This window comes from Eublepharis macularius, chromosome 2, assembly GCF_028583425.1.
Source record: "Eublepharis macularius isolate TG4126 chromosome 2, MPM_Emac_v1.0, whole genome shotgun sequence".
NCBI classification, from domain to species: Eukaryota; Metazoa; Chordata; class Lepidosauria; order Squamata; family Eublepharidae; genus Eublepharis; species Eublepharis macularius.
This window is the reverse complement of record NC_072791.1, coordinates 58,657,902-58,682,479: the sequence shown is the minus strand read 5'-3', so window position 1 is coordinate 58,682,479 and position 24,578 is coordinate 58,657,902. Positions and strand designations below refer to the sequence as shown.

The window sequence follows — 24,578 nt, the reverse complement described above, 5'->3', positions numbered from 1 at the left end:
TATCTTTATATGCTATTTCCATTACTGAGGTTTCTTTTATTATGTGAATCCATTGCAAATCTTGTGTCTCCCCCTCTTTGTTTTTTAAAAATATTTTACAGTGACAAGCATTTCCTTGAGAACTTTACATGACAAAATTTGTCAGCAGAGCAGGTACACTCTATCTCTCTCATCAAATGTATACTGATTTGTAATCACAGACCATTTCCCCCCAATTTTGTAATCAATCATGTTTGAACTGAATATCTTTTGTATTAAGTCCAGATAGTCAAGAGAGATTTGTATTTGGTTACAGATCTCCCTTTTACCTGGCTCTTCATAACAACATGCATCAGACTGCTAATTAAGGTATTTGTAATTTATCTGTTCCTAGCAGAAAGCTTTCCCTTCCACTATTTTTTTTTTACTTTTACATTTTAGGTAGCTGCTATTTCTGTTTTATAGCATAGTTTTTATGATTTTACTGTTAACTATGGCTTCAATTCAACCACCTATTTTACTGGAGAAAAGGGGAGAAGGGGTCTCGTTTGATCATGCTGGGGATCATGGGACCTGCATGGACAAAACCTAGGAGGAATGAAGGCAGTGATAAGGAGGAAAATTGGGCAAGGTTGAATGAAAAAACTGGCTGGATTCCACCATGTATGTTTTTATTCTGGTTTGTAAACCAGCGTGACTGCAATACGAATGCTAAAGAATGTGGCGTATAGAGATTTTAAAGTAAAATCTAAATTCTGTATTTTTGATATTGGGTTATAGTGCTTTATTCAAAGCATTAATGATAGTTTATTTATGTTTAAAGAATATAGAATGTGTTTACCATTCAGGAACAAAGTTTCAAGTCATTTCATCAGCAAAAAAAATGTGATACTTACTTACAGGGCTTTTTTTCAGACGGAACGCGGTGGAATGGAGTTCTGACACCTCTTGAAAATACTCAACAATAGTGCTTGAAAATAACATTATTTCAAAGAAACTCGTGTGTTTCTTCCTCATTTCCCTCTTGAGAGTTCCACCACCTCTTTTCCCAGAAACCCCCCCTTACTTATAATATCTTTATTCCTAAGAGCTCAAGGAAGCTTACATCATTTTCCTCTCCTCCATGTTATCTTCACAACAGCCCTACGAGGTAGGTTGTGCTGAGAAAGAGTGACTGCCCTAAAGTCCCCCAGGGAGCCTCAGGGCCAAGTTGGGATTAGAACCCTGGGTCTCTCCAGTCCTTTTCCTGTACCTTAACCTTTACACGACACTGCTTTACAGTAGAATTTATGTTTTGGAATAGTTCACTAGATGACAATTTCTTTCTCCTCAGGCTTTATGCAATACAGGCCTTAAAAACAAAATACATACTGCTAAAACCCACTAAACAATTAAACCTTTTAATGTCATATATAGCATAAATTGATTCATTCTTTATTCTGAAAAGCTTTGGAGGCAAAATATAAAATCAAATCTTACAATTTTTGAATCAATAGTTGCCAAAATAGTAAGCGCATATTTAAGGCTTGATAAAAGAGTGGCCCTTGTGGTCCCTGTCTATAGGGTTAGTTCCTCACAACTCTAGAAGTGTGTGTGTGTGTGTTTGGGGGGAAGGGGGACTACTGTTCTTTTTTTGCCTCTTAGCATTAATAAAGGAATGAATAGTTTGGAAGGCTTTTATTTGAGGGTTTTTTTACATTCCTGCTGATCATTATGGGAGGTCCTGTTTGGTTGAACTAATACTTTCTGTTGTGCTGCATTTTAGGCCACATAGAAAATCATTTGCCCACTTTAAAAAAAAGTATTGTGGGCAAGGAACTCTCCTTTCAGACTGGAGAGTTTAATGACCAGAACAAGCAGTGCTTTCTCCTACACTCCATACTCTTGTTTGGTCTAGTATTGGAGAAAGACATTTTGGCCCAAACTACCTGGCCACTTCACAGAAGCATTTTGCTGCTTCATATGTTTTGCAGAAGTAGAATTTCCACTTTACTTTCTAGGCAAGCACTAGCAAGTTCAACGTTGCATTTAGAGTGTCATGGGTTACACATAACTGGGTGCCTCAGTAAAAAACCAAAATCATTCAACACATGCAGTTATATTAGAAGGCCAGCAGGTGGGAGCAGCAATCAGACCACCAGTTTACCATTCTTGGACTGAAGTCTTTGCACTCCAAGGCTAGGAAAGATCTTTGACCTGCCAGAAACACAGAGGAAAGAATCAGACTAGTGTAACACACGGTTTCAGCAATGGTACTAAAGTGAAGGCTGCTGGGGGCCATCATGAAGTCTCAAACAGTTCTATCAGTTCTAATTAGAAACCACCATATGTGGGGAAAGAATGGCAGAACTGTCTGGGAACTGATATAAAAATGCAAGTAAATCAGGTAGAGTTAGAGGATCCCTTTTACTGTGGTGCTTTAAAATATTCCTTTGGTCATTGAATCTGCTGTTAGAATAGAAGTTGGTAAGGGAGTGGCTGTAAAAAAATTGGGACTTGGTGAATATGGAAAAAGACAGAAGAGAAGGAAACATTTGAAATTCAGAGACTGTGCTGATGTTGCTTCAGATTCTGTGACTGTTTCGTTCTCAACATGACTAAAGAAATAAACAATAGATATTTTAACTTGGCAGTTAGGTAATCTCAAGAAGTTAACTGCCTAGTGCCACAAAATAACAAGAACAAACAGTGGATGGCTGAATTTTTTGGTCCTATTTGTGGCAACCGACATGGTCTGTGAGTGTATGGTGGATTCTGGGTGGCCCCACTTAAAAATCAAGAGGATCCATGCGGATCTATGCTTTTTAAGCATGTTTTTGTGCCATGGCAGCGCCACGGATTAGTGGATGCATGATCTATAATATGACAGCCTTTTTGTTTTGTTTGTTTGTTTTGTTTTGTTTCAATATAAAAATCATATGAATTCATGAGGATCCGTTTAAAAGCATCTGGATCCAGCTTTTACCCACTCCCTTTTAAACACACACACAGAGCCGTGAATGAGGTTTTCCCACAAAATACAGTGTTTTAAAAGCAGGTTAAAAACAGAGAGTGACAGACAAAAAAACAGCCATTCCTCCTACAGAACCCCGTTTTTTTAAAAAGCAAAAAACATTTGGAGTGCCCATGGCTACAGAACACCCCCTTCCCCCTCCCTCCCCTGGGTGTCTTCTCCCAACTGGTGACTGCTTTGCTGCTCCGTGGTTGGAAGGAAGCCCTGCTGATCAAGGAAAGCTAGGCTTCCATCTGGGTTTCCAGGGCGACAGAAGGAGGGCAAACAAAGCTCAGGCATTCCCCTGGCTCCGTTGCCAGGGGAATAGATTGCTGGCGCTTGACTCTGGCTTCCCGATCCGAGCACAATCGCTCCGATCCAGCCCCGATCCAGCTCCCTCCCGACCGCTGGATTGGTGGCCGTGGCTGAGCACGATCCGTCAGGTCCCGATCGCGCGATCGCCATTATCGTGGGGGGGTTTTCGATCATAATGCGGATCGTGCCCATCAAGAGGTCAAGAAAAGGTCAAAAGACCTTTTCTGTTCAAAGTATCTCTCTCCAGGAGTGTTATAAATGGAACCAGTGTAGGAATTATGGTGGACTCTGATGAACAGTGGAACTTCTCCACAGTGTATATACTATGTTTGTCATTAAGATAAATGGAGTGCCAGTGACCTGGATTACTAGCAATTCAGTCCTGGACTACCCAATCAGCCTGATTTATAAATGCAAGAAAATGAGGTGGGAAAGTGCAGGAATAATAACTGCCAAACCATAATGAGAAAAACAAACAAACAAAAAGATAGGGGCCCGTTTGCCCTCTCCAGGAGCATGTTCCCCTGCTACTGGGGCACCATGTACTCTCCATTGCCAGCAGGAGAACAAACAGTGGGGGGCAGAAACGAGAATACCTGGACACGATGTCAGTGGGTCAGCTGATTCTATAAAAATTCAACATTACCTTTAGAGTTTTTAGATGTCAGTTTATGCTGGGGTTGCCGTTTACACAAGGATATCACCTCTGGGTTTTCACCAAAATGTGACATTGGCATGTAGCCCAAGGTCCTATCCACCCCTTGCCTGGCCCCCAGAGATCTCATATTATATTAAAAACACCCTGGAAGTGGAAAATCTTCAGCGTCTATGTGTGTGTGTGTGTTTGCCAGTTTTCTATTTGCATGGAGGTTTTTTGTTTGTTATAGAAAAGAACATTCAGATCTGGAGCCCCCTATTTCCAGTTAGTGCAATCTATGGTAAACCTCATTCTCCATCTCCAGGATGCATAAACCAGGTTGAAATAATAAAATTGCAAAGATTACATTTATAATACATTCCCCTCCCAGCATTATAATGAAGCCTTCACATGGGGATGCTTAATATGAGAGAACTGCAAAAATGTAATCCTTCAATGGCAGCTGTTTAGCCACCACAGCACCTCCTTCCTTACCACCTCAGCCTGTCGCTTATAAAGAAGGACCATAGGGTTGCCAACCTCCACTTGGGGCCTGGAGATGTCCCAGGATTACTGATGATCTCCAGACTATAGAGATCAGTTCCCCTAGAGAAAGTGGCTGCTTTGTAGGGTAGACTGTATGGCATTAGACCTTACTGAGGTCTTGTCGAAGGCTTTCACGGCCGGAGAACGATGGTTGTTGTGGGTTTTCCGGGCTGTATTGCCGTGGTCTTGGCATTGTAGTTCCTGACGTTTCGCCAGCAGCTGTGGCTGGCATCTTCAGAGGTGTAGCACCAAAAGACAGAGATCTCTCAGTGTCACAGTGTGGAAAAGGTGTTGGCAGGTCATTTATATCTCTCAGGAGGGGTGGGGTTGAGCTGAGTCATCCTGTAAGAGTTTCCCAGGGTGTGGAGTGCTAATGGCGGGAGGCTTCACTGTATCCTGAGGAGGTTCTTTTGCATATGGATTGGTGCTTGATGTGCTAATCTTCTCTGCAGGGCTATTGTCGGGTGTAGAGTGTTTTGTTAGCCTGGTGTTTTTCAGAACTGGAAACCATGCTCTGTTCATTCTTAAGGTTTCTTCTTTCCTGTTGAAGTTTTGCTTATGCTTGTGAATTTCAATGGCTTCCCTGTGCAGTCTGACAAAGTAGTTGGAAGTGTTGTCCAGTATTTTGGTGTCCTGGAATAAGATACTGTGCCCTGTTTGTGTTAGGCTATGTTCAGCCACTGCTGATTTTTCAGGTTGTCCAAGTCTGCAGTGTCTTTCATGTTCTTTTATTCTTGTCTGGATGCTACGCTTTGTGGTCCCGATGTACACTTGTCCACAGCTGCAGGGTATACGGTATACTCCTGCAGTGGTGAGGGGGGTCTCTACTGTCTTTTGCTGATCGTAGCATCTGTTGTATTTTTCGGGTGGGTCTGAATACTGCTTGAAGGTTATGCTTTTCATAAGTCTGAATACTGCTTGAAGGTTATGCTTTTTCATCAAACAACCAAGGAAAAACAGTCTCCTACAGGAAAAGTGTTTTTGCCATATGTCAAAGGAATAACTGATCAGATGGGAAAGCTCAGTCAAGATGAGAGGTTTGGAATCTCCCAGAAATCATTTTGATTTACAGCCTGACTATTTTACACACAATGAATAATAGCAAAGAGTCCAGCAGCACCTTTAAGACTAACCAACTTTATTGTAGCATATGCTTTCGAGGGCCACAGTTCTCTTCGTCAGAGAGCTGTTAAAGGTGCTACTGGACTCTGCTATTTTGCTACTACAGACTAGCACGGTTAACTCCTTTGGATCTATGAAAATGAATAATGCATTTTCAATCCACTTTCATTGTACTTCAGAGAATGCATGCAAGTGGATTTTGCAATTTCACACAGTAAAATCTAGTTGCGAAGTGCACTGAAAGTGGATTGAAAGTGCAATGGATCCTCATGAATTCATATGATTTTTATATTGAAATTAGCTTGATACCCATGCTTTGCTGCAGTATTTAACCACTTTAAATCCAATTATAATATTTTTGCTCTGTGTGTGTGGGTGTGTGTCTGTGTTTTGGAAGATGGTTTTGTAGTATAATAGCATAGTATGCGAGCTTCACAAATGTTTTTGAATAAAGCTAAGCGTGTTATTTGTATTCAGGAGTCTTGTACCATCTTTCTTCAACTATCTGCAGTTTCCTTTACCTGATTTTTCCCTCATAACACAGAATTCCACAGCTGACCAATCAGAGAGAGGGGGGTGCAAGCAGGCAGGAGCCTGTCAGCCACACAGGAAAGCCAGGCCACACAGGGAGATCGGCAACCCTAAGGGGAAGACTGGGAGCGGCATTTGACCTCAGAGACATTCAATGACTCCCAATAGCAACAGCATACTGTTTAGAATCTGGGGGGTGAGGACCAATTAGGCCGCATTTACAAATGACCTCTGTGTTCCAATTGTCAGGAGGGGGGATGAGGTGTGGAATGCTGTGAGCCCCAATCAGCCCGCATATACAAATGACCTTGAAAGGCTGGCACAATCCAGGAAAGGGTGGCCAAGGTGGCAGTGGCCGGGGGCACAAGTAAGCAGCAGCCTGCCAGCCACTCAGGGAAGCTGTATACCTTTAGGAAAACACATTTTACCCCTTTTGACCCCTTTAGGGAGTTAAAATCCGTTCTTAGTGGGTGTTAAATAGTGGGTTCAGACATCACGTAGTTCAACAGCTCTTTATTCAGCAGGAACACAGAACACAGACAGACTGAACAGAAGCCCTCAATATATATACAGCAGCTCCACCCCAAGAATAACTGATAGCCAATGAGAACACAAACTTTACAATACCATCATTTGCATAAACTATATACAATGTATGAAGTAGGCAGGCCACTGATTGGTCTTTATTATAGAGGACCGATTGGCTGATGCCTTGAGAAAGTAATCAGTGATATTGCAGGGATTATGGACCAATGAGAATGCAGGCATTGGGAGCCTTGACTGAAACTTAAGCTCAACACAGTATAGTGCAATACAATCAATACAGTAAATACCTTAGAGGCCTTGCTCGGCCAACTCAGTCCAGTACACAACAGTGGGTGTTTACGTCATGAAAGGAATGTTCTCCCCAAATTTCATGTTTCTAGGTCCAGGAGTTTGGGCTGGGTGTTGATGGGACTAGACATGGGCATGAACCAAAAAAAACCCCAAAGCACCTGATTCATGGTTCGTTGCTATTCCATGAACCAGGAACCACAAACTTCCATGAACTTTTACCAGTTCATGAATCGGTTTGTGGTTCGTAGTTCGTGGAATTCAAACACCCCGCGCCGGCTTCTGAAGCCGGTATGGGGTGTTTGAAACTGACAACCCCCTTCTCCTGTCACCCTGAAGCGGCAGGAGAAGTCTGTCAGTTTTGAAACACCCCGCGCAGGCTTCATCAATCGGGTGAAGCCAGCGCGGGGCATGTGAAACTGACAGCCCTGTTCTCCTGTCCCCCAAGTGGCAGGAGAACAGGGCTGTCAGCATCACTCACCCCGCACCGGCTTTAGCCCATCAGCCGAACCCAGCCCAAGCAGCAGGAGAACAGGGCTGTCAGTTTCACACACTATCAGCGGCACCAGCCTGTCTGGCTTTACAAACTGCTGATGACTCATAGGAACCAGGTCAAAAAAGTCATGGAGTTCGTGGAAAACACGGTCCCACGAGCTGCGTTTTCACAAACCACAAATCGGCCTAGCTTGTGCGTTTTTTTGCTTCGTATTGTGATTCATGCCCACCTCTAGTCAGGAGGGCACATGTCTTTATATATATAGAAGATAAAACAAAAAGGCTGTCATATTATAGAGCATGTCCTAGTCTACAGACAGCACCGAAACAATCATGACCACACCACTCCATGGCGCTGCCATGGTGCAAATACATAGTTTGAAAACACAGATCCTCATGGATTCTCTCAATTTTTACATGGGGTCACCCAAAACTTACCATACAGTCTTATATAGTTCCTATTGCCACAGATTACACCAAAAAATCATGCATCCACTGCTTTGTGGCACTGCCATGGCACAAAAACTTGCTTCTAAAGTACAGATCCTCATGGATCCTCTCAATTTTTATATTGGGTCACTCAAAATTCACCATACAATCTGATGTCATGTGCATACTAACAGAATAAAACAGAAAAATCACACAGCCACTACTTGGTGGCACTGCCACAGAACAAAGACATGGTTCAAAAGAACGGATCCTCACAGATACTCTGTATTTTTACATGGGGTCACCCAAAACTCACAATACAATACAATGTCATGCCGATATCCAGAGTTTGCAGCAAAAAAATGCATCCACCGCTTTGTGGCACCACCATGGTACAAAAATATGGTTCAAAAGCACAGATTCTTACAGATCCTCTGGCTGTTTACATTACGTTACCCAAAACTCACTGTGCAGTCTTATATCATGCTCATAGACACAGACTGAACCAAAAAAATCACACACCTACCACTTCATGGTGCAGCCACGGCGCAAAAACCTGGTTTCACGGCATGGATCTTGATGGATTTTTACATGGAGCAACCCAAAACTCACCATCCAATCAAATATCATGGCTATTGTCACAGATTGCACCAAAAAATCATGCAACCACCTCTGTGGCACTGCCATGAAGCAAAAACATGGTTCAAAAGCACATATCCTCATGGATCTTAGCTTCTGTGATCGGACAAGATTGGACTTGCCTAAACTCTGCAAAAAATGTGCTTGCACAAAATAATGCTGATAACAGCAACGATTTCACAAATCGAAAAACTTTCTTGAAAATATAATCTTTATTTATCATTTCTGCCTGATTGATTGGTGTGAGACACCTACAGTGGCAACAGGTTTATCGGAGGGGTAGTAGGACTCCCATTGGGCTGTGTGAGAATGTTCATGTGTGAAACACTACTGCCGTGTACTGTTTCAATATGTGAAAAGTAACTGAAAAAACATGGATGAAGTGTTTGCAAACAGCTGAAGCGTTCAATGAAAAACTGTCTCCCAGCTTGCAACTGGCAAACAGACCATGCCCCAAAACAGGGCACCTGTCCCTAAGGGCACTGGATGGTCCCTTTTAAGGTCTACTGCTTGTGCCCCAGTAGCTGCTTTCTGTAAGAGGGTTCAACATACAATAAACAATTTCCCCAAATATTTGTGCTATCCCTCATCACAACCATTCCATCTACCTCAAGTCTGTGAATCCACAGTGACTCCCAAGAACAATCATCTGTTTGCAGAGGATCTGTGAGAATCTGTGCTTTTGAACCACTTTTTTGCACCATGATGGTCCCACGAAGTGTTGGGTGCATGATACTTGAGGTTTAGTCTATGGGTCTGGACATGATATGGGTGAGTCTGGGGTGACCTGATATAAAATTCAGAGGATCCATAACTCGGATCCTCCAGTTATGGATCCTCTGGGGCAGAGTGGTGGGTGGGAGATTGGCTGACTCCATGTAATAATCCAGAGGATTCGTAAGAATCCTGCTTTTGAACCCCGTTTTTGCCCCATAGGGGTGCCCCAAAGTGGTGGGTGCATGATTTTTGGTCACTCTGTGGCAATAAACATGAAATGGGGCTGTATGTTGAGTTCTGGGTGACCCCATATAAAAATCTGGAGGATCCATGAGGATCCATGCTTTTGAAACAGGTTTTTGCACCTGGGGCGGTGCCATGAAACAGTTTGTGCATGAATTTTTTAGTGCAACCTGTGGCAATGGACATGACATGGGATTGTACAGAGAGTATTGGGTGACCCAATGCACAAATCCTAAGGATCCATCAGGATCCGTGTCTTGAAACCATGTTTTTATGCCGTGCAGGTGCCATGAAGCAGTGGGTTGACTTTTGTGGTTCAGTCTGTAGCTATGGACATGACATGGGATAGCATGGTGAGTTTTAGGAAACCTCATGTAAAAATCCAGAGGATCCTTGAGGATCTGAGCTTTTGAACCACGCTTTTGTGACATGACAGCGTCATGAAGTGGAGAATGTGTGATTGTTTTGGTGCTGTGGCTGCCTATAGAGTAAGACATGATCTACAATATGACAGTATTTTTATTTTGTTTCAAAGTAAAAATCATATGAATTCATGAGGATACATGTCTCGGATTTACTTTTTTTTGCTGTGGCTGTGCCACTTATTTTTGGACCTATGTTTTTTATGTTTCAGTCTGTGGACTGCGGTCTGTGAGATGTGATTTGATGTTACATTTGTGGCTGTCCTATTTAAAAAATAGTAGGATCCTTGAGGATCCTGGTTTTACTGTCTTCCCTTCTTAACCAAGGCTGCCGTTACAATCCAGAGTAGAGTGGCTTTAGTACTCAACTAAATTGGTTAAGGTCTAAGAGTAAAACGAGGAGCCTCTGAATAGGAATTTCCACCTTCACATAACCAAAGAGCAGAGCTGAACCAATGAAGTAGCAAGGGCAGTATGGCTAATACGCTCAGATCATCCAGAAAGAAGGCAGGCAATCCTTCGTGATGTACCCACATTATTTTTCTGCTGCAAAGCGATGATACTCTGTGCTGGGTTGGTATAACTACTTTCCACATCGTGCTGCTTGCTCGCTAGTCAACCGTAAAGTCAACCACGGTGCCTCTGCTGTATTTCGGTATCAATACACTTGTCCCGCAAATGGAGGATTCCCGCAGCTGTAGCCCGGATCCAGAATTCGCTCATAAGAACCACACACACCGCTCCCTTTATGCTCTTTGACCGCTCTACAGTCAAAGAGCATAAAGACCCGGATGTTAAACCCAAAGGTTATTTCCCGTCCTCTTTCCGTGAGCCTTGCGTCGCCACAGAAAAGGGAAAGGAAGTGACAAGAAAGGGGCGGAAGTGTTCCGCGTGGGCAAAACATTCGGAGTCTGGAAAGGGCGGGCGAGGCCAATTGCAGTTCCGGGCGGGGGGTGGTGGAAGAGGGAGAGCAGTGCGCGGGGCCCCTGTGAAGAAGACCGTTTGAGCCGGCCGGGGACGCCTGCGCGGGGCCCAACATGGCGGCGCCGGGTAGTTCTGTGGTGGGAGCCCCGCAAGAGTCGCCGCCGCTGCCGCCGCCGAAGAAGATCGTGGCGCCCACCGTGTCTCAGATCAACGCGGAGTTCGTGACGCAGGTGAGGAGCCTTCTCTCTCTCTCGATGAGCCACGACCCTGCGCTATCTGTGGCTGGCTCTCTCTTTTTCCCTCTTCAGACGTTCAGCGAAGGACACGTGAAGGATCGGAGAAGCGGCTATGCATGGGCTGTCAGCCACGACGTCCCCCCCCCCCCACTTACGTGCTCACTGTATGTCTGGAAGTGACCCAGGTGGTCCTGCTTCGGGATTTTTAGGAGGTTGAGGATGGGCAAAGGACTCGTGGTTCCGTGCGGAAGCATTTGCTTCGCATGCAGAAGCCCCCAGGTTCATTCCCGCCCTCGCCAGTTAAAAGGACTAGCGATGTGAAAGGCCTTAATCTGACCTCCTGGAGAGCTGCTGTTAGTCAGAGTAGACTGCTGACTTCCATGGATCAGAAGTCTGGTCCAGTATAACGCTGATACGTAGGTAGTAGTGGAATAAAAGTAAAATAATCTCAGGGAGAACCATGTTGTGTTTCTAGGTGGACTTGGCCTGGTGCTGCTCTTCTTTTCAAAAACACATGCATTTATGGCTGTAAGTATACATGATCCATTTTCCCACTCTGTTTCCAGTAATTTAAAATATAAATAGAATAACTAAAAATTTTGCACGAGCAAAAACTGGTAGATTAAACTTTTGATTATGATCTTCGTTCCTGATTGTACATGGTTGGTGGCTTCCTTCTAGTTGCCCACTGATGGCAAATGAATGCCTGGACTGCCTGTCATTTGTTGGGTTCAACAGGTGGCAAATGTAGGAGAATCCTACTGACCCAGCTTCCTCCCCTCCCCTTTTCTTTTTAATTCTTGATAGAGTTTTGATTACAAAGTGTGTACCAATCAATATACTTTGGATTTCTGGTTTTTCTTTAGCTGGATAATCCAAATCAATCAAGAGAATAAAATTTCCCTTGATTGACACAGGGATCAGGCCCATCATTCATATGGAACATTAGGGCTGAAGTGTTTGGAAAAAAAGTGTTTGTCTGTATGCGCAGAATGCATATTATCAGTCCATTTAATAACTACAGCCTGTTTCCATTCTATCAGTTACAGTGAAAGCCAATATGATATAGTGGTTAGAGTGTTGAACTAGCATCTGGGACATTCAAATTCTTATTCTGCCAAGGAAGCTTGCTGAGTGACCTTGGGCTAGTAACTCAGCCTAATTTACCAGGCAAGGTGATTGTTGTGACTATAAAATAGAGGATGGGAAAATAATGTAAGTTGCTTTCAAGACCCATTGGTGAGAAATGAGAAGTATAAGTGAAGCATATAAATAAAATATTTGTGAGCATATATAATAATTAAAACGGTTGAATGAAATCATTTTCTTCCTAGTGTATTAAAAATGCTCTAAACTGGAGGTAGTCACAAAATCACACACTCTTCTTATGTTCCATTGTAGGAGGAATCAACCATTTTGATGCAGACGTGCTGTTCATAAATGAACGGAGTCACACATGTATTTTGTCATTTAAACACTGGTACTTTCTGAGTTTGCAAACTCAAAAAATGGGGTCAGTCCTTTGAAAACAAATACTGACGTTCTTCTTTCTACATGTGAACAGAGTGCAGAGGCTCCAAGCTAGTTGCCTAGACATGGGAAGGGCTAGGAAATCCCCCCCTCCCCAAATTCCCACATTTTTTCCAGTAGAAATATTAGACATTCCAGAGATGGCTGAAAAAAATCTCCAATGAAATATTTTCTCTTTTGGAATAAATGAAATGTTTTATAAGACAAGGTTTTTACTTCCTCAAAATGTGTACTGAAGAGATTTGTATGTACAATCTGCAGAATTGGAGAGAGGTAATTCTAGAGCACACTGTAAGCATGTGTATATATACAACACACTGACAAGTGTGTTTATTATTTGAATGTTACTAGAACCAAAGTGGTGTAGTTGTTAGCATGTTGGACTTGGATCTGGGAGACTCGGGTTCAGATCCCCACTCTGCAGTGGAAGCTTGCTGGGTGACATTAGGCCAGTCACACACTCTCAGCCTAAACTACCTCACAGAGTTGTTGGTGTGAGGATAAAGTAAAGGAGGAGACAATGATGTTGAACCTCATTTTGGACTCCTATGGAGAAGGGAAAAGAAAAGCAGTATGTAAACCTATAAATAAACAGATACACGAAGAGTTCCATGTTTTCAATGTTATAAAGCCCATTTCCATACAGCCTGTCATTCCTGCCTTTCTCCCACTTTAGGTCTGTGTTTTGCTGAGTCTCTCCAAAAACTCATCCTCTACATGCAGTTCCCACAAGCACTTACCTTTCTCAGGACAGCCTCCAAACAGTCCAAAACAAAAGCGGTTTTGGAGGGGAGGTCATACACTTTTGTCATCATAGTCTAAAAGCTTCCTCCTCCCTTTTAACTTTTTTTTTTATTTTGCACATGTGCAATTCTACGCAGCTCCTGTTTCAAGCAGGCTTCTGCAGCTTAGCGGAAATGTGAAGAAGGAAGGGAAAGAGCTTCAGGGGAGGAACTAGGCAGAGATTGAGAGGAATAGGAGGTTTCTTAAGAAGCATTTTAACCATTAATATGTCAGAAAATGCAAAAAAGTCTGCACCGTAAACACGCAACAAAAGAAAACAGCAGAGCAAATATAGTCCCACTAAAGACGGAGAAAATGTGGTAACAGAACAATATGCTTACGTTTGGCAAATGATAATATGTGGATGCTTGGGGAAGAGCCACCACAGTTCCAAGAGTGAACTGTGCGTCTAAGGATGTGTGGAAACTACCAAGGTTTACACTCAACTATGCCGCTTGGCCTATTATTATGAGGTTGTTTCTGTTCATGTAAGAAATGGAAGCCAAGGGAATCCTCCACCCTTACCATGGGAGAGGGTGACTGGCAATCCTGGTTGCTAGACACTCTAAAATTTATTTTGAGAATTCTCTCGTATTCTCATAGTTAGGAAGGCTGCAATACACAAATATTTTTACTTTATTTTATGAAAAGGTTTACAGGAGAGTCCTGTTTTCTGAGTCAAAAAGAGTCCAGTAGCACCTTTAAGACTAACCAATTTTATTGTAGCATAAGCTTTCGAGAATCAAGTTCTCTTCGTCAGATGCATGTATTTTAATTAATTGGCTTTTATCTTACAGTTGGCAAATAAGTTCTGGGCACCACATGTCAAGAAAAGGCTACCTTTTGAGTCAAAGGTAAATAATTATTTACATTATTTGGCATTTCTACTTAATAATTACTAAAAATTAGTAGGAATTATTTTCAAATTGTTTTCATGAGGTGTAACTAATGTTCCATGGATTATTTATGCAGTTTTTAATAGTTTTGTTACTACTTTTTGTTTAATTTCTCTCTTTGTATGGATAGGTATAAATGTTTGCTAAAACTATCAGGCCTCTTTAAGCAAAATAAATAAAATTTCAGTGACTTACAGAATGCAGGGCCCTATTTCTTCTTGGTCTCTTTCAACTGAGTTACACCTTTCAAAGTCTATTGACTTCAGGGTCTTCAAGGGTGCAATTTTTTTGTTTCATATGTGTGAAAATATTAATGTGAAACATTAGTATATCTTAGGAGTGTGGTAACATGGTTGATCTTAGTTACTAGAATTCCTCTTTGCAAAGGCATAATATTAGTACGAAATCCCATCAAAGTAAGAATTTTTGTGTGTATCTAAAACAAAACTTTTTTTTGTAGGTTATTGAAGATATATATGGAAAAGAAATCGTCAGATCAAAGTATGTACACTGCCTTTTTATAGTTCTGTTGACCTTGAGACGTGTGATGTATAATCAATAAGCTTAATATGAGCCATTCTTATATATATATTCTAGATGTTTCAAAAGGGATTTATAAATAGGGGTGTGCAATATAGGATTCATGAACCAGCTTAATGAATCCAGCATAATCTGATGATACTGGATCACAGTAGAGAATTGTGGCTTGGATCCGGAAAGCTGAACTTCGATGGGCTGGATTATTTGACCTTCAGTCCTCACCATAGAGCGAAAAGCAGGCAGGCAGTCCAGTGGAGTCCGAGCTGCTATGAGCAAGATGGTTTGACAAAAAGTGGAGGCAAGCTTCGCCTCGTCGAAAGGAAGTGGCATGAGGCTTGAGGGGGAAAGGAGGCAACAGGCAGAGTTAATTCCTGTCCCACTCCTCCACCCCTGGCTGAACTCAAAAAAGAGCACTTCAAGCTGCCATTGGCTGCCTTTTAAACTCTGCGGCTCCAGTGAGCCTCACTCCTTTGCGGCCGTCTGGGAGAATTCTCTGGTTTGGCTTTGGGGTTCTCTGGTTTGGCATTGGTTCTCTTTGGTTCTGTTGGGCTTTGTTGATTCAGCTTGCAATGGGAGTGGGCCTTGCATTTGGGACTGCCTTTTGGCCTGGAGTTGCCTTTGCTTAAGGTTTCTCTTTGGAATGAAGATGAAGAACAGGACTATGTACAAAGAAGTTTAATGTTCTTGCTATCGAAACTCAAATATAAGGCACTCAATTGTAAGGCACAATAAGCCAATGTCAACCGAGCAGTTGTGAAGAATTCCCAAACTCCCAGCTGGAGGTGGCAACGGGTTTGCCGGCTTGGAAATTAGGCCCCGTTTTGCACAATGTGCTTTGTCATAAGCCACATATAAATCTAAAATAAACAAAAGAATACATCATTTGAAATAGCCAGTGTGGTCTTACATGGTTACAAGGTCTCTTACTTCCAAAAACCAAAGTCACTTTAACCACACATGCAAATTTCATTTAAACTGCCCTTGCTGGTATATACAGCCATGCAAAAATCATTCCAAATGTTTTTACAGAGAGAAAAACTCACCAATTATAATTTGCTATTGCTACTTTTCTCTTTTACATAGAAGCCACATGTAAATCTAAAATAAATGAAGGAATACATCATTTAAAATAACCAGTCTGCCAAATAGTGTTACATAGTTACAAAGTGTCTCATTTCCAAAAGCCAAAGTTACTTTAACCACACATGTGAATTACATTTAAACTGCCCTTGCTGGTATATACAGCCATGCAAAAATCATTCCAAATGTTTTTACAGAGAGAGATGTTCACCAATTATAGTCTGCTATTGATGCTTTTCTCTTTTGCATAGGTACAAAGAATCCCATTTCCCAAAAACAAAGTTACTTTAACAATACATGCAAATTACATTTAAACAGACCTTGCAAATACAAACATTACAGTAAAAAACTCACCAATTATGGTCTGCTACTGCTACTCTTCTCTTAGAAGCTTCTGTTCCCGAATGATTTTACTCCATGGGGTGGGGTAGTGCTGACTACATCCACTATTTAAAGTTATATTCATTATTACCCAGTGCCTTCAATTTAAAGGGGCCAGGCTATGATGTTACAAAAAAATAACTGTAAAATGCCAATTGGTTTTTATTAGCCCAGAGATGGAGAAAAATCCACCTCAAGATTCAGCCCATGGGGTGCAAGGCTATTTAATCGGACAATCCACTGTGCTTCCAACTGTAGCAACATCCTGTGCGTGTTAACAGATTGTTTAGGGTCCACTGTCTGGAGCACAGAAAAAACAAATTCTCGTTCATGGGTATGGAATTGATCAAAATGCTGGCTTAGGGGTGCTTCCAAAGATTTGGTTCTGATTCGGGACATGTGTTCTTGGATTCGCAGTTTAAGCTGTCTAGTGGTACTCCCTACGTAAAGTAACCCACATGAGCAACGTATAACATAAACAACCTGTGAAGTAACACATGTTGAAAAACTTTTGCTGTAAAGATTCTTACCTGTAATGGGATTAATTATATCTGTGAGACTAACTGAAAGGTCACATATGTTACAGTGACCATATTAAAAGTGTCCCACTGGCAAATTGCCAGATGTGGTTTTTTGTTTGAAGTCTGTATGTACCACTAAATCCTTAATGCTTTTCGTTTTTCTTAGCCCCGCTAATGGTGAGGCAGCACACCCTGGAATGAATTTCAATATGTGCCAGTTTTTCCTGATGACTCTAATGATCTTGAGAGCCAAAGTAGAAAACTCCATGGACCATGTAATTCTATCCTCATCAGACCTAGTGGTTGGAGCTAACAAACTGTCCCTGGAAATCAAATAGGATTTTAATCTAGCTTTCCTGACCACTTCCTGTGGGTAACCTTGTTGTATAAATGCCCTCTCTACTTGAGAAGATTCCCTACTGTAATCTTCAAAGGAGGTAGAATTACGTTTTAATCTTAAGAATTGGCCATATGGGATATTCTTAATAAGGCTTTTGGAATGATGAGAGGTATAATGCAAATAAGCAAACCTATCGGTAGGCTTTCTATAAGGTTTCACGCCTAACTTCCCTCCTATTCTTTTGTAAATGCATACATCCAAAAAATGGATTTCATCAGGGCTATAGTGCCAAGAAAACTTAATATTAACATCCACTGAATTCATCCATGTGGCTAACCCCTCAGCATTACTGCCATCTCTCAAAATAATGGCCACATCATCAATGTACCTGCCATAGTAGAGAATTTCCTCAAAAAAGGAATTTTGTTGGGGATTCAGAAAGAATTTATCCTCTAATTCTGCCATGTATAAATTGGCTATACTGGGAGCCGCAGGGCAACCCATTGGCTGCCTTTTAAACTCTGCGGCTCCAGTGAGCCTCACTCCTTTACGTCAGTCTGGGAGAATTCTCTGGTTTGGCTTTGGGGTTCTCTGGTTTGGCATTGGTTCTCTTTGGTTCTGTTGGGCTTTGTTGATTCAGCTTGCAATGGAAGTGGGCCTTGCATTTGGGACTGCCTTTTGGCCTGGAGTTGCCTTTGCTTAAGGTTTCTCTTTGCCTGGAAAGCCTTGGGATTGGTTTCCCCATAGGAAGCAATAGAAAGTGGCTGGGAGCAACTTGTTCAGGGGCCCATAGAATTAAATCCCAGGGTCCAACCTTCCTGAAATTTGGAGAGTCTTTTATGTATGGGAAGGAGTAGGTTGCTTGCAAATTTGGTGAAGTTTTCTTGGAAAATGCCTCCAGATAATTTTCCCCATAGGGAATAATGGCTGAGTAAAGGCTGAATAAATTCAGGATTCTCTAACTGGATTCGAGAATCTGACCTAGATTTCAGGGATACCAATTTTTTTTAGTTTCCCTAAAACTCAGGTCCAGATCAACTGGATTTTTTTTTTTTGGGCGCACACCTGTATTTATAAAGGTATACTCTGTGCTAAGTACATTTCTCTTGGGTAGCTACGATTTAAATTCATCTGTGATGTTTTTTGAATGGGAGCTTGTTTACCACTCGGTTTCTAGTGTGTGTATGCTTTTAAAAAGTAAAAGTTCTGTCACTTAACTGCATGCTGGATAACAAACTATGGTTGACTAGCATGCCATCCTACAGCCTGCTCAAACATTGGCTGCTATTGAGTGAGACTGAAGAGCGGAGGAGTGGGCTCTGGGTCCTAGCTATAGGTACAACTGATTTGTGCTGCTGATGCCGTATGTCCATGGCTGGGAGCTGGCCAAGGAACATTCTGTGGCATGAGAGCAGGTGGAGGAGGGCAGGGAGTGCTACTCACCCACTAGTGCCATTGGCTTGCTCTAGTGCCGAGCCAGTGATGCCCATGGCCAGGAGCCATCCGAGATGTTTTTCCCCTACTTTGGTGCTTGCTCTTGTTTGAGAGCAGGTGGAAGTGGGACAAAATGCTTGACTCTGGGTACTGCTGGGAAGGCCACCTCCCCTCCTAATTCTGAGCGCTGCTCACAGCCACTTCAGCAATCAGGCAGGTGGGATGTGTTCCCCTTTGTTTGTGAGACTGAAAGCTCTTCCTTTCCCAAAGGCCTTGGCTTTCCAAACTCCGAGTTCATTCTAGTGTGTACCCATGCCCAAATCATGAATTCCAGACTCAGCTTAAATAAAAGTTAGGTTTATTAGCTTAAGGAGGGTTTGCAAAAATCATAAAACATTCTTACATAGGGAACAGACATTAAAATAAGAAAAACTTACTGTTGCTGCATAATAAAATCTGTCTGTCTAAAACTTGAGAGTTAGCTGTCTCTATTTGACATCTCTGTTTGACATCTGTTTGTTGCTTATCTCACCCTTCCGTTATAATGTGAGTCCTCTCCCATGCCTAGCTGGTTCTATATAGGGACACGCTGAGGTGATGAATAGCATGCAGCCTTCAGCTTTCTTGCTTGAAGAAAACTAACTGGGGAACTGGGTTAGCTGAGAAGCCATCTTTTCAGGACTCAGTGCATCACCCAGCAACTCGAGAGCCAATCAGGGCTGAGTTGTTAATTAGTATTTCAGCTGTGTGAAAGTCTAGGGCAGGGGTGGGCAATTGTTTTGGCTCGGGGGCCACTTTGTGGGAGCGGAGGTTAGCGGAGGGCCGCACCTTTTAAAATGATTGCATTCATTAGTTAACTTTGCATTTCAGAAAAGGTATAAATTGTATCATAAAAATCAATAAATATAAATTAAATAAAATAGTGGTAGTTTTATTCAATTTATTTATTGTGCTAATTTCATATCATCTATAGCTGCAAGCACATTTAATTTTAGAATCAGTTTAATGAGACAAATGTACCCTATCACACTTTTCTACAAGTTTTTTGAAATCAGGAGTGAGATTGCTTGTTGAGATTCTCATCACAGCCTGCAAGTTAATGTCTGTCAAAGAGCATCTATATTTACTCTTGTTGATCTTCACGCAAGAAAAACTGCTCACAAATATATGTAGACCCAAATATAGAGAACATTTTCCCAGCAAATTTCTTCATACATGGAAATTTTTCAGCAGACAAAGATTTGTAAAAGTCAACTAATGTCACAGCATTAAACATTTCTTTCACAGTGTGATCTGACTGCATGTCAATAAGTTCAAGCTGCAGCTCCTCAGGTGCTGTATCAATATCAGCAGTGATGGGATAAGAGAGCAAATTGAATTTAGGATCAATTTTCTTGAAGTCCTGAAATCTTCTTGTGACCTCGTCCTCCAAACTCTGCAGATGATCCCTAATCTTAGCAGAAACACTTTCAGGCACTTTCTGTTTTCCTAATAAAGGGAAATGACAAAAATTGCCTTCACCATTAAAATGGAGATAGGCAAAACGTTGTCTGCCACTTTGGGTCTCCTCTGGGGAGAAAGTGTTGTATAAACAAAGTAAGCAAAAAAAAAAAGAAATAAATACCTGCCCCATTATTCACCCTTAATGCACACCACAGTAGGGAATCTACCACTTTAACTACATTCCCTTCCCTCTCCCCAGCTAGAAAAAAATACCAATCCCACCCCCTCAAAAAGACAATCTATTTAACATAATCGCTTTTTTAAATAATGAAAAAGACCCCCCTCCCCAATTAAGAAGAGATCCCACGGTTGCAAGGCGCTCTCTCGGGATCCTTCCCTGTCGCGATCGCCCCCTCTCCCCCCACCCACCGGATCCCCACCTCGCAAGGCTGGGAAGGGACCCTCCCCCTTGCCCCCTCCCCTTTAAAACAGCCGGGGCAAGCGCCGACCTTCTCCAAGGAGCTCTCCATGGCTGCGGCGGCGGCTCAGGGCTCCCTCCTTCTCTTCCCCGCAGCACTTCCGCCTTCGCAGCGGCTGGCTCCACATTGGCAGCGCTGACAAAGTGCCTGGCAGCGCAGACGAAGGGGAGGGGGGAATGGCGCCCTCACCTAGGCGATGGGAGAGGCCGCCCAACCTTCCTGGCTTCCGTACGCCGCTAGGCCGCTTGGACGCAGAGGAACAGACCAAAATGAGAACAACGCGCTTGTGTGTAAAGAGACGACGGGAGCCCAAGGTGCTCCCTGAGGAAAGGCCCAGCCGCAGATGAAAGGGGCAGATCTCGCGTCATTCAAAGGGCGGCCGCAGTTAGTTCCCTGAGGCTCCCCTTCTTTGGCGGGCCACAAAAAACTCTGTAGTGGGCCGCATGCGGCCTGTGGGCCGCAATTTGCCCACCCCTGGTCTAGGGAATGAACATAGAGCCTCTCTGAGAACAGTCTTCCAAGGTTGAATCTCTGGGACCGCAGAGACGGCTCCACAGCTGTTATTAATCAGCCCAGCAATCACATATCTGGGCTAGGCCACAACCTGACAACACTTAGAATTCTGAACTTAATGCCAGCCATTTTTACCAAAGACTTAGTCTCAGGTTCCTTACAGGTACCACTTGCCTGGCAGCAGCATAAGCAGACAGTGCCCAAGGTTAAGAACTGGCTCAGAAGCTCTCCCTGCTTGCTCTCCCACAGGAGAAGGCAGGGAGAGTTTCTAGGCTGTAGGCACTGCCCACTCTTGCTGTTGCCAGGTGAGCAGCACCTGTAGGGAAGCCAGCTGGGGTGCCCTGCCTGATTTTCCACGTGCACTCTCATACAAGATCAGGCGGTGGAACAGGAAGCATTTTCCAGCCCTAGATGCTGCTTGCTCATACTGCTGCCCAGTGAGTAACACTCATGGCTGGAAGCTGGCCAGACACCCTGCCTACTCTTCCACCATTGGCTTTACTGTCAGCATGGGTAATGGAGGAACAGGTAGCATATCCCTGCCTGGTCTGGCCATGGCTGCTGCAGTTGTAAAAGCTAACTAATTTCTTTTACTCAATTGGCTTTATTTGGTAGTCTGTAAACTCTGACAAATGTAGTGTAACAGTTTTTATTCATTTGCATTTCTCTCTCTGATTCTTTGGATTCATTGCCGCTAAACCTTTTAAAAATGTATATTCTCTTATTTTTATTTGTTGTTGAATTGACGTTTTAAAACTTAGCCATTTCTGTTCTTACAGTGTAGTTCTAAGTAGAGCTAGCCCATATAAGCCCAGTGACTGGAGTGTGCTTGTGGGTATAACTCTGCTTAGGATGGAACTCTTGTATTTGCTCTTGGTTTCAGTGGCGGTGATAGGTTATGTTGGTAGCTTATATTCTTGTTTTATTTTATGCCCTGAGAATCTGAAAGCTACAAGGTGGGATAAAAATGACCAATTAAAATTTCTTTTTAAAAAATGTCTATAGCTACCAGATTCATTCATGCCAAGTTTGGTCAAGCTATCTGTGTGAAATATGCAGAGTGTTTGCCGTTTTAAAGTACACGCTTGTGTTTTATTACCTAATGGTGTTGACTAAGTTTTATGGCTATGTTAAGCATGCCCTGCATTTTCCCTCTTCCCTTTCTTCATGTGTGTGGTCTTTTCTTGGCCATCTGTCAAAACAATATAATGTGTGACCCAGTCTGCCTTGATGTGCATTTAGGTGCCCCTGTTTTAATATACAGAAATGTGCATAACTCTGACTTGAGTTGCCGTGATTCAGCAATGGATTGTACCTACCATCAAGACAATGTAATGGGGTTGGTCAAGTTGAAGAGCTTTCTGTATCCAGAGGAATATGAAAGAACTGAAGCTTAAAAAGGGATATGAAACGATTTGCAATTCTTGCGGTTCACTCATAGGGGGGATGTTGAAATGTTCAGGGATATGATTTTCCGGAAACATGGGGGAGACTGGTCTGATTTGCAGCCCAGTCCTCAGGCTCACTGCTCTGACTTCTGTGCTCTTATGGTGAGGAAATATGCCAGCATCTATGGCAATGCAGCACATAAGATGATGATGTGCCAGTAGAGAGATGCCCATACAAAAACTTTGGGTAGTGGCTACAGTTTCCATTAGCAGCACTGTGGAGGGACATCTTTGTTGTAATGTGAGACAACTGACTCAGATGAAAATAATCAAAAAGAGTCCAGTAGCACCTTTAAGACTAACCAATTTTATTGTAGCATAAGCTTTCGAGAATCACAGTTCTCTTCGTCAGATGCATGGAGGGCCAACAGAAACTGGTCAAATATAGAGGAGGAGAGGGGAGGGGGGAGGAGAGGGGAGATGCAAACAGCTCCTTTGATATGGAGATTCAAACAGCTCCTTTTGATGTGGGGATCAGTTTGCTTCTGTAAAGGTTCAAAGGAGTTTGCCCTGTTAGTCTGTAGTAGCAAAATCAAAAAGAGTCCAGCAGCACCACCAAGACCAACCAATTCCACTGCAGCACAAGCCCTCGAGAACCACAGCCCTCCCTGCCAGATGCATCTGACAAAGAGAACTGTGGTCCCCGAAAGCCCACGCCAGGTGCCACTGGACTCTCCCTGACCCCGCCTATGTAAAGGAAATAATGATGCAGTCAGTCATTTCTTTCTTTGGTTTCAGATTTGCCATTAGAAAAATCATGCTTCTGGAATTCAGGTAAGTGTTTCTGGAGCAAGAGATGCCCTGCTAAAGAAAATGTAACTAAACAGACGCCAGAGCATGCTTCAGATGAAATGGCAAGCAATGGGGTCCATTGAGTGAATGAATTGGGGGGTGGAGGGATCTTGGGGTTTTGCATGAAGCTCAAAAATGAAAGACTTCTGCTGTCACCATAAGTAGGCTGCGACTTGACAGCAGTTACCCCCACTGTTGCAACAGCTCAATTAATTGTTTCAGCCAAACACCTAAGTATAGTTTTCTACGTTCCCCAGAAACCAGGATTAAGCCAGAGTATGGAATCCTAAGGAAAAGAAACCATAACAATAAACTGATTTGCCAGAATAGTCGGTCTGCTTAATTGCTGACCTGTTTGCAAGGAAAGAAGCCTGGGAGCTCAAGGATTCCTGACTAAAGTCTCCACCTCTAAATCGTTGTCTTTTAGCCTCCATGTTCTGGCCCTTTCCCCAGCAAGACGGGGGTGATGATACTGAATAGCCTTGCAAGAAACTTGTAAAGGTGACAGAGAAAGTTGGCAGTATCCTGCCACTCCTTGTGCAGAAGGTGGCGCTTCCTCATGCTCCTCTGCATAGCCATGGCCCTTTCTGACTCCTGGAAGGATTGCTGCTAGGGTAGCAGAATCCACGAGTGGGTTGGGGGCTGCAGTGAGGAGGGGCAAGGAGTGGAAATGGCTTCTCCTTCCTTTTCTACAAGCAGAGCTCTAATGAGGGGACAGGGTGATTTCATCCCCTTATCCCCTTCACTCCAGCCCACTGGCCCTCATGTTTGTTTCCCTGCACACATCTTGCAGGCCCCAGAAAATTCTATGTGCCTTCCTGACACAGATGGTAGCCCAATGCTTTTATCATTTACAGAACAGTTGCTGTTGTTATTCAAAATATTTAGACTTCAGCTTTTAACATAAATGCTCACAAGGTGGCTGAATTATAAAAGTATCTTGTTATTAAGACAAGGATCCAAAGCAGTACAGTAACACACAGTGGCCCTGTGAAGATTTTGGCAAGTAGCTAGCATGCTCAGTAAAGCATGCCTGTCTAATGCACTCCTTTAAACTTAAGTTCTTCTGTGGCTTCTTATTGCCGTGCAAATATATACTTGGTGTACATCATGCAAGTTAGGAGCTCAGAGGAACTTCTAAAAGAAATATTTTAAACAACTTTAGGTTGAGTACCATTCACTTCCTAACATATTTAGATCTGTTTTTCGCTGACTGTCTAGTGCATTTAAAAATGTGCTGTTGATAGATTTTGTTCATATTTTTTGGCATAATAATGACTTTCCAAAAGCCATTCGTTGTTATTCTATGTTGCTTTGTCTCAAAAGGCAGGAGATAC

General features: G+C 42.8%; 1 protein-coding gene across 2 annotated transcripts in view; it reads left to right on the top strand.

Annotated features, from left to right (window-relative positions):
• Positions 1–10,768: 10,768 nt before the first annotated feature.
• AQR (aquarius intron-binding spliceosomal factor) overlaps positions 10,769–24,578 on the top strand; it is a 71,761-nt gene continuing 57,951 nt past the window's right edge. For both annotated transcript variants that reach the window (XM_054970735.1, XM_054970733.1), the window contains exons 1-4: positions 10,769–11,055; positions 14,172–14,228; positions 14,731–14,771; positions 23,188–23,223. In XM_054970735.1, the coding sequence (XP_054826710.1) occupies positions 10,939–11,055; positions 14,172–14,228; positions 14,731–14,771; positions 23,188–23,223 (251 nt within the window). In that variant the 5' untranslated portion in view covers positions 10,769–10,938. The remainder of the gene's footprint in view (positions 11,056–14,171; positions 14,229–14,730; positions 14,772–23,187; positions 23,224–24,578) is intronic.